Genomic DNA, 12,508 nt, shown 5'->3' on the forward strand with positions numbered 1-12,508 from the left:
CCCTCACACTACAGGGACAAAACAGCCTCACACTATAGAGACAACACCAAGGTGAAGGTGAAGATATTTTTAACAGTGCTTTATTTAAAAGATAAACATAATTTTGAATGCGTACCATTAGTAAGGCAACACACCCTCACACATCTTGCTGTCTTGCTTCTCAGGGAGAAGAGGTCCACCCTGTTAGAAATTGTGGAGCAGCTGCAGGAGAGGGAGGCAGCACAGGTGAGTACTGTAGCTGTGGTAAATGGGTGGCAGACAGTGTGCCACAAGTTAGCAAGGCATATAGCCCCTCCATCCTCACTGTTTGCCCCACACCCCCACTGTTTACCCCTCCCTCTCCTTTTTACCCCACCCCCCCGCACTATTTACCCCACACCCTTACTATTTGCCCCTGCCCCGTACTGTTTACCCCACACCCCCACTGTTTGCCCCTCCCTCCTTGCTTTTTGCCCCACACCCCCACTATTTGCACCTCCCTCCTCACTTTTTGCCCCACGCCCCCCCCCCCCCCCCTGTTTGCCCCTCCCTCTGTGTAAACAGGCACGGGGGGAGTTGCCCCGCCTTCCCAATGGCCTGCCCGAGAAGTCGTCGCGGCCGGAACGGCCTCGGGCCCGGGACCGGCCGAAGCCCCGCCGCAGGCCGCGGCCCAAAGAGGCCAGCGGGGGCGGCGAAACGCGACGGTCCCGCTCCGCACCCGCCCAGAGCAGCCCCGCCGTCGCCCAGCAGCCCGCGCACACCGCCCAGCACGAGGGCTTCCTCTTCCGCAAGCTTGACATCGAGGGCCAGAAAAAGAGCTCCAACAGGTGGGGGCTCCCACGCCAATGCCATCGCTATAGGGGCACTGCAAAACATGTCCGTCTTAACAAGTGTTTTAGTCTTGTAATGAGGCTTAAAATCTTATTTGTTCTGTGGAGTAGAAAATATTACCTTGTTTTACGTTGCTGTGAAATTTTCTTAACCTATTTAAATTACTCCAACTATGGCAATATTTTTGTCTTTTTTAGCAAAAAACGAAAAGAAATAAGATTTTAAGTAAGTAGAAGACTAAAATACTTGTTGATACTGACTAGTTTTTTTGGTTTTGGAGTGGGGGTCTGGGGTTGATACCAGGTGTAAATGACCTCACCTAACTGCAATATTTTTGCCATCTGTTCACTCTGAGCGTGGAATTCATTTTAAGCCCTCGAGGCCTTGAGACCAGCCGTTTTGGTCGGACGCACCAAGCAATCGGCCCGCAGTCACGACTGCGGCGGAATTTCCATTGTGCGCCTCACCAAAACCCTAAAATCATAAAAAAAGGGCCTAAAATTGATTCCACGCACCTCCAGCCGGTGCGGTATGCCGTCGTTGCCCCATGCAGGTAACCTTGGCGACCACCCGGCGCTCGGCTTCCTTCGAGAGACGTTCAGTCCGCCATGCCGAAAGACCCAGGTCTCCCGGGCGGGAGACTGAACTGTCTCCAGGGGGTGCCATTCATAGCAGGCTCTTTACATCGCCCAGTAAATAGGTCATTTACATGTTAGCATTGAGGTAACGTGTTTTACTCAATCATAATCAACTCGGTGTTGTTGTGAAGTGAATTCTTTAACCCTCGACCACTGACCCCCTCACTTGCATTTAACCATGACCTTTTCCTTCTCTCCTATGTGCCCTGGTACCTGGACTCTCTGCTCTCCCCCCCCCTCAACAAAGGTAAGCCCTATATCCTAGTCTCCAGCATGATTAATTGTGTTTTGTGTCTGTTGTTTGTTCGGCAGTCCATGCTCGTTCGACCCATGACGGCTCGTCTTGACGAGCGCGCCAGGTGAGTAACGTAGGTAGAAGGAGACAGCGACATCATCGCTGAAGGGGGCTTGTTTTCTCATCTACCAGCAGGTCTTGGGTCAACCTGTACTGCGTGCTTTCCAAGGGAGAGTTGGGCTTCTACAAGGATGCTAAAAGCACAGCCACACCTTACAACAGCGAGCCCATGCTCTGCCTGAGCAGCTGCACCTGCGACGTCACCAACGGCTACAAAAAGAAGAAGAACGTCTTCACGCTCAAGTAAGGCCAATCGACTTCTTTCAGTCTTTATTAGGAGTACAGGAGGCTTGGTCAATATGGTTATAGTTTGTGCTAAACATCCATAGCATGTAGCATGGCTGTAATCCCTAGTAAGTCTTTCACTTGTTTAGTTAAAGCTTTGTTGCTCACCTTCTACTCTTTTTTTTTTCAGAACAAAAGATGGGAATGAATTTTTGTTCCACGCAAAGGATGAGGTGAGATTATCGCCCATAAACCATGTCTGCTTGCTCTGTGAACCCGATTTGATTATGTGATTGTGGTATGTGTTCCCTGTGAACCCATTTTGTAACTGTGGGTTTGTGCTTTTACCTGGGATTTTGGGAGTGTGTCTCCCTGGAAGTTGTGCTAGTAGCTGTTCTCATAGAGAGGTTTTCCCTCTCTCTTCTAGTTCTTACTCTCTCTCTCTCTCTCTCTCTCTCTCTGAACAAAAGGATGACCTGAAGGGCTGGATCTCGAACATCACCACCAGCATCTCAGAGCACGAGGAGATCGCCAAATTGGGGCAGCCCCAGCCTACTACCTCTTCCACCGACGAGGGGACGCGGCGGGACGGCAGCAAGGCCGAAAAGTCGGAAAAGGGCGGGGAGAGGTCCGACAGAGGGGACAAGGCGGAGAAGGGGGAAAGGTCGGAAAAGTCAGAGAAGGGGGGGAAAACGGACAAGCGTTCCGGCACATCGGGGAAGAAGAAATGAGGGAGGAGTCACGTGTAGGGGCGGGGTGGGGGTGCGGCTTGTCGGAGCTGGTGTTTGTCCCGCCCCTCCGGCACCACCCCCCACCCTCCTTTGATGTCGATCAATACTGAAAATAAAAGTGACACGAAGCAGGGCGAATGTGCGGGAATGAAGGGGAGCGTGTGCCTGTGCGTACGTCCCTTCCCTCTGTCCCTTTCTCTCTGTGGCTCCGAGGAGTCGCTCGACACCACGCACCAGCTCTCGTTGCTCTGACACTCTCCGCTTCTGCCCCGGGCAGTTAGAGCCCCCCCCCCCCTCGTGGTCGTGGCTGGACTGCATCACAGCCAGGGTAGGTTAAGACAGAAATACCCCATACAAAACGGTTGTTGTGACAGGAATTAAGTTAAAGTAGCTCATAAAGAATGTTTCCTTTCAAATTACCTGTATCTAAATGTACCTATTTAGCTTCCTGTCTGTCTGTTTATCTATTTATCTGTCTCGACATCATATCTTATAATCCCGAGCAACAGTGAATGAAATATGCCAAAATGTTTTTAAAAGCTTTTTTTTATTTTGGAAAAATTCTTGTTTGTTGCACCCCTTTTCTTTCACTGTCAGGTCTATCTGGTTGTCACCCAACCCCTTTGTAATTTCCGTGTTGTTTTGTAAATCCACCAGAGGGCTCAGTTTCTTCTGCACCTGCTTGTCCGAGGTCCACAAGGTGCCATTTTGACTAGAGAGGGAATGGAACAGAAAGCTTGGGGCTTTCAACAGCAAATGTTCATACAGCAAGAACTGCAATGTGAGCAAAGCTGCTCTGTGTTGTTCTCTTTCCCTGGTGTGGTGAGCTGGCATGAAAAATAGCTTCTGTGCCACCTGGGCTTCCGACATACCAAACAAACCTTGGGTCAGGGGTCAGGGGTCATCATTAATGAGCAGAAGACAACCCAAACCCCAGTATAAGCTGCTGGGGTACAGCATGGAGAGGGGAACCTCTAATACCCGCTCAGACGGCGGGCTGCAGGTCAAGCATTCACCAGGTGAATGGTCCGTCTGTCCATTTTACTGCGTTTGTGTCACGTCTGTTTTTGTTTAAAAAAAGACCTCATTCTTGGAAGGATGAAAAGCCTGTTTGCGTATCGCTGTGCACCGTGGCCAGGGTCTCATTGCTCAGGTTCTGTTTGATTATTCGTGTTCTCAGTTACTCTTAGTCTTCCAAGCATAGCCGAAATCTCTCTGCAGTAAGGCGTTGCCCCCACTGGGGGCATCCGGGAGAAGAAGCGAGGTTTGAGGTAGCTACGGGTTGTGGCTACTCAGAAGACCCCAGCTTCTCAGAGAAACACAAAGTGTTCTGGGCGATGTGTTAGTGCCCCTCAGAGGTGTGGACGCAGAAATATTTTGGAGAGGCATGTCGTACTCCTCTGGCTTGTGTGGGGAAGCATCCTCCTTGCTGGATTTGTTTAGCGTAATTCATCTCTGTTGATATACAGCAACAATGATGATAAAGGTGTGAGAAATGGTGCTTTAACGTGGATGTGGGTGATTGTTCCATAGTGAATAGGTTCAGGGAATGATGAATTACAGTCTTTAGGTCGGTCCGTATGGGTCCTCACGAAATAGCACAGCGAAGCCGTGTGCAGCAGTCTTTTCATGGCCTGAAACGGCTGGCAAATAGTTTCCCTCTCTTTAAAGACAGTTATTACAGAAGAAACAGTTACAGCTTTGCCCTTCATAACCCTTTAGCCAGTCAGGTCAGCTGGTGAATTGCTGGCAGAACATTCAGAGCTCACAGTGAGAACCAGGGCGAAAAAGGGGGAGGTTAGCACCAAGATTGGCATCGTTCTAAAATGCAATGCAATTGTATTACTACAAAGATGTACAAGAATAAAGATTTGGTTTTGACAAGAGGCATGGAATATCTGGAATAATATCCAAGGGATCTGTGACATCGCAAATATTACACATTTCTTAACTGAATTTTAACACTCGATTTTCTTTGGTTGTTCATGAAGTACAGTATGCATTCATAAATATAATTATGCGCAAAATTCAACTGATGCAAACTGCAATGCATGTAGGATACAAAAGTGCAGTCATCACTGGCTTTTTTTATACGAATTGTCACGCAAGTAATAAATGTTGACATATATGGCACAATAATCCACCTGCATGAGGTATAAGGGTGCTGAGATGCAACCTCTTAAACAATGGGCTAGGTTCACAGTGCTTATACTGAAGGGCATATAATGTTAAATGATTGGATTATAATGTGGTTTCTTAAAATTAGACAGCAACATGTTGATCAGTGATGGCTTTCTATGTGACATACACTCTTTCTTGCCTTCCAGTTGTTGGACATTGCTGTCCCTGTATAGCCAATTTGGTTTTGAAAGACATAAATTATTTATTCCATTAAAAGAATAAATCCACAGTTTGGATACTTGTGTATCTTACATGCCTAGGATTCTGCAGTAGCTAAAGGTCAAAGGTTAAAAAAAGAAAAAAAAAGTATGCAACCTATACTGAGATTTAATCTGCTGGGTGGTGCTTTCTGTCTGCGGTGGTTACAACCTGTTTCAGCAAGTCACACAAAATGTATTCACAGTTCAGGAGTTAAATAATGTGTGATTATTAGACCCGAAAGTGAAGAATTTAGATGGTTTGGGAAACTGCTCTCTCGCATCAAGGAAAGGCTAGTGCAGATGCATTTTGCAGCAAAGCTTACCCTAATGTGTACCCAGGGCTGTATATATCCATTTTCCACCCTTATATGGAATATCCAACTGTCTGCTACTGCAGCCTCATTCCATGTGCAAACCACCCTGCCAGTTCGAAAGCAATGAGACTTCTGCAGTTCTCGGAAACATGCTTCTGTTTGCATCACAGACCATAGCTAAGCTCGCAATACCTTTCGTATGCGGTTTTTGTAGTCTCACAAGCGCCCTTTTTGGCCGTTGGAGTTTGTTTGAGAGCGATGAAACGTGGATCTTTATCTGACTGATCCCCACCCATACCCTGGGCCCCGGCGCTGAGTGTCCGAATTCGATCCGAGACCATGAGGCTCATCCATGCCTCCCAGCATGGTGCCTTAACCAAACGAGCCATCCAGCATCCAACCTCTAGGAACTTTTGATTACATTCTTTTCCTTTCCATTGAAAAAGCTGACTGACCCTGCCTGACTGTAAATAAGACATTGCTTTTGTTTTTCATACAGTGTCTGGTTTCCCATTATTTTCTACCATCCTTTACCAAAAACAGGGAAAAATGTGTGTCCGTCTTGCTCACAAAGGGTTGGTCTTCTATGAAAAAAAAAAATCATCTTTTTGGAAATGTTTTCCTGAATTGCTTTTCTGGTTTATATGATCATTGATACAAATTCTGATTTGTAAATGCAGTATTCGTTCATATAGATGATGGTATTCAGAATAACTTTGGTACGATTACTGAAGAAGAAGAAGAAGAAGAAGAAGAAGGAACTAAAGGAAAACAATAATTGCTGGCAAAACGAATAGAGAATTTATGCAACTTTTCCTTTGCACTAAAACGCTACCCCATTGCACAGCACTAATTCCCTGGAAGTTGTGGTGCTGCAGGGTCTGCAGGAGAAGGTGAGGTGGAAGGGTGTGGTCAATTGGGGAAGAAGCTTGGCGTCTTCTGTCTCATCGCCCGCATTGCGTACATTTTGCTTGACTGCACGTAATTAAGTCACCAAGCTGTCTTTTAGCCTTGTGTATTTGGCTGGAACTGGAGTGAATCTTGTCATTTCCACTTCTCTCTGTTGCGGTATGGTATTTATTATTTTGTAACCGATTCACTTGTTAAACACATTACTTTCTCCAGCTGTGATGCCACAGGAGTTTTTTAAAGGAACACTTAACTAAGTGAGTGGTACCAGGACCGCTTACCAGGAAGTATAGTCCCTGGCAGTGTCTTGAGTGTGGAGTCTCTGGATCTGTTCGACTGTGTCACTTTCCTAGCCTGTGATCTCCTCTCAAAAACACAGACCAGTCAGAGGTTATAGCGGATCAAGAGAAAGCACAATTTTTATAAATACGTTTGACAGACACACGGGCAGCGTTTTATATATGGTTTTATTAAAACCACACCCTCTTCAAGCAAAACCAATGAGCAGAAAAGTGGCTCTACTGTATGTGTGTGCAACACTGTTTGCACTGTCATTGTTTATTACATTTTTCTGACCGAGATGGGTTATTGAGTGTGTTGAAAGGGGCTGTGGACATTGGAGCAGGCTGACCTCTCCACAGGAACCTATCCTACAGGAATAAGCCACACTTGTGTAGGTAATTGCCAAGGGCAGTCTGGGATGCCCTTTCTTTTACATTTACATTTTTGTAATTTGGCAGATGCTTTTAATCCAAAGCGATTTACAGGTGCATGGGTTCTTCCACAGGTCTTTCACTGGAAAAGCCAGAGTAGTCATGGAAGGAGTGCTCTGCCCTGAAAACCAATATCAGTCTACATGTATAGTTGTTTTTTCTTCCTAATTCTTTAAATATTATCCCACATGTATTCCTTGATGGGAGATATCCGCCACAATCCACCATCTAATTGAAGCCTCCAGCCTACAGCAGCTGTGTATTTCTGTGTATCTCCTCTGAACTTCCTTGCCTTTGGTATCGGTCCTCCTCCCGGATAGACCCTACAGCACCACTGATCTTCAGTGAACTACTGATATTTTGCAAAGCTCAACAGCTTGCCAATCTGTATAAAATGTAATTGCTTAAGATATTTTCTGTAAAGAAAAACAAAAAAAGTTTTCATTTGTTTTCTTTTTCAGCTGTAATACCGAAGGGGAAGTTTGTGACTTTTAACACATTTAATGATCGGATTACATATGGGGGGAGGGGGTATTTGTAAAATATATATATATATAAAAAGGACAAAATTCAGGACAAGAGGTTGCATGAATTATCGGGAGAACCTACTATGAAGCTGCTGTGCATGTTTTTAACAGTTAACCCCTCGCTATACAATCACTGTACAATACTGGGGTGACACATGTAAGTACATGGAAATAATGAATGAATGAATAATTGTGTAAAAATAGATCCAACTTAAGATCATTGCCTCTGTACAGTTATCTCTGTGAATTGACAAATACAAGTTGTGATATGTCAAAACCCATAGGTTGTTGTTTGTTAAATCAAATCAGAGATCGGTATAAAAAGCTTTAAAATGGTTGACATTTATATAGCGCCTTTATCCAAAGCACTGTACAATTGATGCTTCTCATTTACCCCTTCATACACACACTCACACACCGACGGCGATTGGCTGCCATGCCAGGTGCCAACCAGCTCGTCAGGAGCATTTGGGGGTTAGGTGTCTTGCTCAGGGACACTTCGACACAGCCCGGGCGGGGGATCGAACCGGCAACCCTCCGACTGCCAGACGACTGCTCTTACTGCCTGAGCCATGTCGCCCCTTTACATTTTTGCTATCGCCCCATGTTTCATCAAACATGTAATAGGAGTTGTGACTGTTAAAAGTTGTAGTACATACACTACTGTTCAAAGGTTTGGGGTCATCTTGTCTTCTTCTAATTTTGATATTTTCTTTTCTCCGTTTGTAATCAGACAATTCATACATGGTCAAATCACAGACTCAGAGCTTTTATTAAAGAGCGTTTTTATACATTTTGATTTCTCCATGTAATAATTACAGCACTTTTTATATGTAGTCCCCAAATTCAATGATGGATATGCAATCAAATACGAAACATGACTATTTTATTTGGCATGGTGAAACCAAAATGTAAAGATACCCTTTAATAAATTCTCAGAGTCTGCACTTTGACCAAATATTAATTGTTTGATTACAAACAGAGAAAATGTTATATTAAATCAGAAAAAGCAGAAAGACAATGTGACCCCAAACTCTGAACGGTAGTGTATAACATTCAGCCGTGCAGATTTCACACCTCAAGATTAACAAATGGAGGATTTCACAGCACTGTTATAATTGATTGACACATTAGTGTTGACCGTGTTCTCTTGTCAGAGGAGTTGACAAGGAGGGACACGGAAAGAATGGCCTAAACTTCTACAGCTTAAAGCAGGACTACCCAGACATTATTCTGGATGATCTACCATCTTTTGGTTTTCACTCCACTCCTAATAACGCACACCTCATTCAACAGCTTGAGATCTTGTTGAATTTCTAATTAGTAGTATCAGTTGTGCCAGATTTGTGTTGAAATGAAAACCTACTGGACGGTTGATATCCAGGAACTGGGTTGGGCAGCCCTGACCAAAAGCTTCTCTCCTCTCTGGGGTTGGCAGCCCTGACCTAAAGCTTCTCTCCTCTCTGGAGCTGGGCAGACCTGACCTAAAGCCTCTCTCCTCTCTGGGGTTGGCTGACCTTAGAAGTGCAACAACAAAACATTGTGGACTGTGCTGCAACAGGCAGAAACCCAGGTCCAGATTTGATAAGAATATAGTCTTATTATTCATGCAATCAAGCCCTCATTTGCAATTCTGCTTGGAGATAAGGGTCTAAAACATACCTACCTTCTCCAGCTGTTACCTGACCTACACTCACCGAGCAAAAATGTTATTGGGAACATTTTTACTTTATTACACCTAATTATTCATGCAAATAATCCGCTAATTGTATGGCAGCAGTGCAATGCATACAATCATGTAGATACGGGTCAGGAGCTTCAGTTAATGTTCACATCAAGCATCAGAATGGGGGAAAAATGTGATCTAAGTGACTTTGATTATCTTTTCATCAAACAGACAATAGTCTTAAAAATGCAACTGCACCAAAACAGAATAAGAACAAATATTTATATTGCAATTAATCATATGATTATTATTTTACTTATGGAGAAAACATAAGTGCATTTAAAATTTGATTAGTATTCATTATGCCATAAACTTAACTTAACATAAACTTCATTACAACATGACAAGTCAAAGCACATCAGTCATCAAACCCATTTATTGTTCTCAATATCGTTCTTCAAGTTTGAACATATTCAGATTTTACAAGTGGAGTCACAGTATCCAGTCTCCATCTGGATAGGTTTGAGCAAAGCCTCCATATCCTCTCTTCTGCTTTTTTAATTTAGTTTATGTGTTGTTCAAACACTGATATTTCACAACCCATAGGAATGGGGGGCCTGAGTTCTCTTGGCATGGTATTGTCATTTCTTTGAGTTCACTGTAACTCCCAAAATGACATTTGGTAAATGGTTGGCATTTATATAGCGCCTTTATCCAAAGCGCTGTACAATGTCAGGAGCATTTAGGGGTTAGGTGTCTTGCTCAGGGACACTTCGACACAGCCCGGGCGGGGGATCGAACCAGCAACCCTCCAGCTGCCAGACGACTGCTCTTACTGCCTGAGCCATGTTGCCTCATATGTCGCCACATTTGCTCAGATATGATTATGATTTGGTGGAAGGCAGGTTTACCATATGGGCTCATTTGCCAAGCAGAGGAGCAGTTGATAAAAATAAGGTAACTATAGGTTCAAAGGGAATACAAAAGAAATATATATACATATATTTTTTTCAAACAATGCCATTTTAAATTATATAACTTTGTTCAGGCTATATTTGTATATAGTACCCAGTACTGTTAAACTTAAAGAGGTTCAGTTATCTAAAAATGTTTCTGTGCCTTTCTTCTGTTTTTTTTCCCGAGCCATTTCCAATTATAATTTTATGTAGAAGAAAATGGACAAAGAAATACATACACTATTACATACATTTTTTTGCAGTTCGATTGTAAGGGGAGCGGGGTCGGAGGACCGAACGCGACCGAGTTGGGTTCTAAAAGTTACCCACAAGACGTGAGATAACCACTGATATTTTCTGGGGACATCCCTTGAGACAAGGGGAAACAAGAAAGGGATAAGAAACTCCCCGGCAATTAGCCAACCAATAAATCTACCTTACAAAATCTACCTTACAAAATGGTCGAGAAGTCTAATCTGACTCGAGCGAGGAAATGAAAAACAGCAGAGAAACCCAACCTCATGCCCTGCTGATTGCGGCAGTAGTGAAAAATGATGCGAGTAAATAACTAGGTATGCAAACAGCGCCAGGGAGAACCGTACACAGGCTCCCAACTGCGTTATGCCTACCTAGGACCGGGAACGGAAAAGACAAGATAAGACAAAACAAGACATCCCATCTCTAACACCCCTGACAAAGCCGGATGATTTATGCTTAGGTGAGAGGTATGCGTGAACAGGGATGGGGTCACTGGCTGGGAACCCCAACGTGGGGTCAAGGGGGTCTCCAACCACAGACATTCACCAGACGCACACCTAGGCTCATCTGACTATACAGGAGACTGACAAATGCCCCAACTAAAAGCATCTACTGCACCAAGAGTTATTCAACACAGACCCATGCGCGGTCGGCAAGTCCTGCGAGGCTCTTAAATATGAGGGGTCGTCTCCCACGACCATGCATTTTGCCTTTGTGAAACCCCACAGTAATAGCAAACACAGTAACGTTGACACAACTACAATACATTTCTCTGCTCGACCACCAGTGCGGGAGACCTAAAAAGAAGCAAGATTAATACACAAACAACAGGGGTCACGGGGGTCTCAGACACAGAACAGAATTGGCGATCTGCAAAGCTCCAAACTTGCACATTTAATCTTAGTGTAATACATGGAAACAAACATGCAACAAAGAGGCAACAAAGCGCATCGGTAGCTTGAGCATGACACCCATGTGGAAGAAACCTAAATACATAATCCACCACACAGACCATCAGAGGTGTGCAAGACTAAAAGGAGGTCTTCTCCAACAGCGGCGTCTCAAGCCTTAGCGCTATACACACACACACACACACACACACACACACACACACACACCACAACAGACATAAACAATGACAACAAAAACAATGTGTATGAGAAGTGACCAAAAGAAACACTGCTATACCAATGTAAACGCAATGCAGCTGTCAAACGTAGAAACAGCATGCTATGGGAAATGGACACAGAACAGCGCCAGGAATAACTTCACGGTACGGATAGGGCAGGGGTCGGCAACCCTGGGAGAGCCGCAGGGTGTGCTGGCTTTCGTTGTTACTCAGAACTTAATTGATCAATGAAAGCAGTTGATTACATAGTTAACTCACCTCAGCTTGTTTCTTGGGTCTGAATCGGTTGCTGATTTTAAGGTGGAAACAAAAACCAGCGCACACTGCGGCTCGCCAGGACCAGGGTTGCCAACCCTTGGGATAGGGGAAACATTGACTTATCCCTTGGGCTTGCTAAAAGCTGAAAAGTCTGAGCCAGTATTAGCCACCAACAGGGGGCCTCAGTGCTCCCAGGTCCACACTAACTCAGCCTAATGCTCCTTCCTCCCAAAGGTGGCTCACAGACAAGGCGGAAATAAATGAAGTGGACAATCAGCCAATGAGAGCCAGTGAGCGGAAAAAGGCGCAATAAACACAAAACCCTAACTCTTGGCTAAGACAGAAGGAAGCTGCTAACGGGGTCTCAATTTCCGTCAGTTCTGCGGTGCATGAAACAAAAACGTGCAGGTGAAAATGTAACAGACTGTCCTCACTACCCTAAGGTAACGACGGGGTCGCTGCGTGTTCAACTCCCACTTCCTTCCCCACAACAGGTAAATGACAACGGTCAGTCACAAACCTCACATAATGCAGAAATGCAAACTCAAACAAATTCAACAAACAAGTGCAAAGTCTAGCAAAGACTGAGCTTATATGGAAAGATACCTGAATTAGTAATCATACTACACGCGGAAGAC

At 44.6% G+C, this 12,508-nt stretch overlaps 1 protein-coding gene across 1 annotated transcript in view; it reads left to right on the plus strand.

The window, feature by feature from the left end:
• Positions 1-7,882, plus strand: part of LOC133107681 (spectrin beta chain, non-erythrocytic 4-like) — a 71,120-nt gene extending 63,238 nt beyond the window's left edge. Inside the window, exons 32-36 of the mRNA XM_061216751.1 lie at positions 165-225; positions 544-806; positions 1,876-2,046; positions 2,219-2,261; positions 2,499-7,882. Coding sequence (XP_061072735.1) covers positions 165-225; positions 544-806; positions 1,876-2,046; positions 2,219-2,261; positions 2,499-2,759 — 799 coding nt within the window. The 3' untranslated portion in view covers positions 2,760-7,882. The remainder of the gene's footprint in view (positions 1-164; positions 226-543; positions 807-1,875; positions 2,047-2,218; positions 2,262-2,498) is intronic.
• Positions 7,883-12,508: the final 4,626 nt, after the last annotated feature.

The sequence above is a fragment of the Conger conger genome, chromosome 13 (genome assembly GCF_963514075.1).
Source record: "Conger conger chromosome 13, fConCon1.1, whole genome shotgun sequence".
Classification (NCBI taxonomy): Eukaryota; Metazoa; Chordata; class Actinopteri; order Anguilliformes; family Congridae; genus Conger; species Conger conger.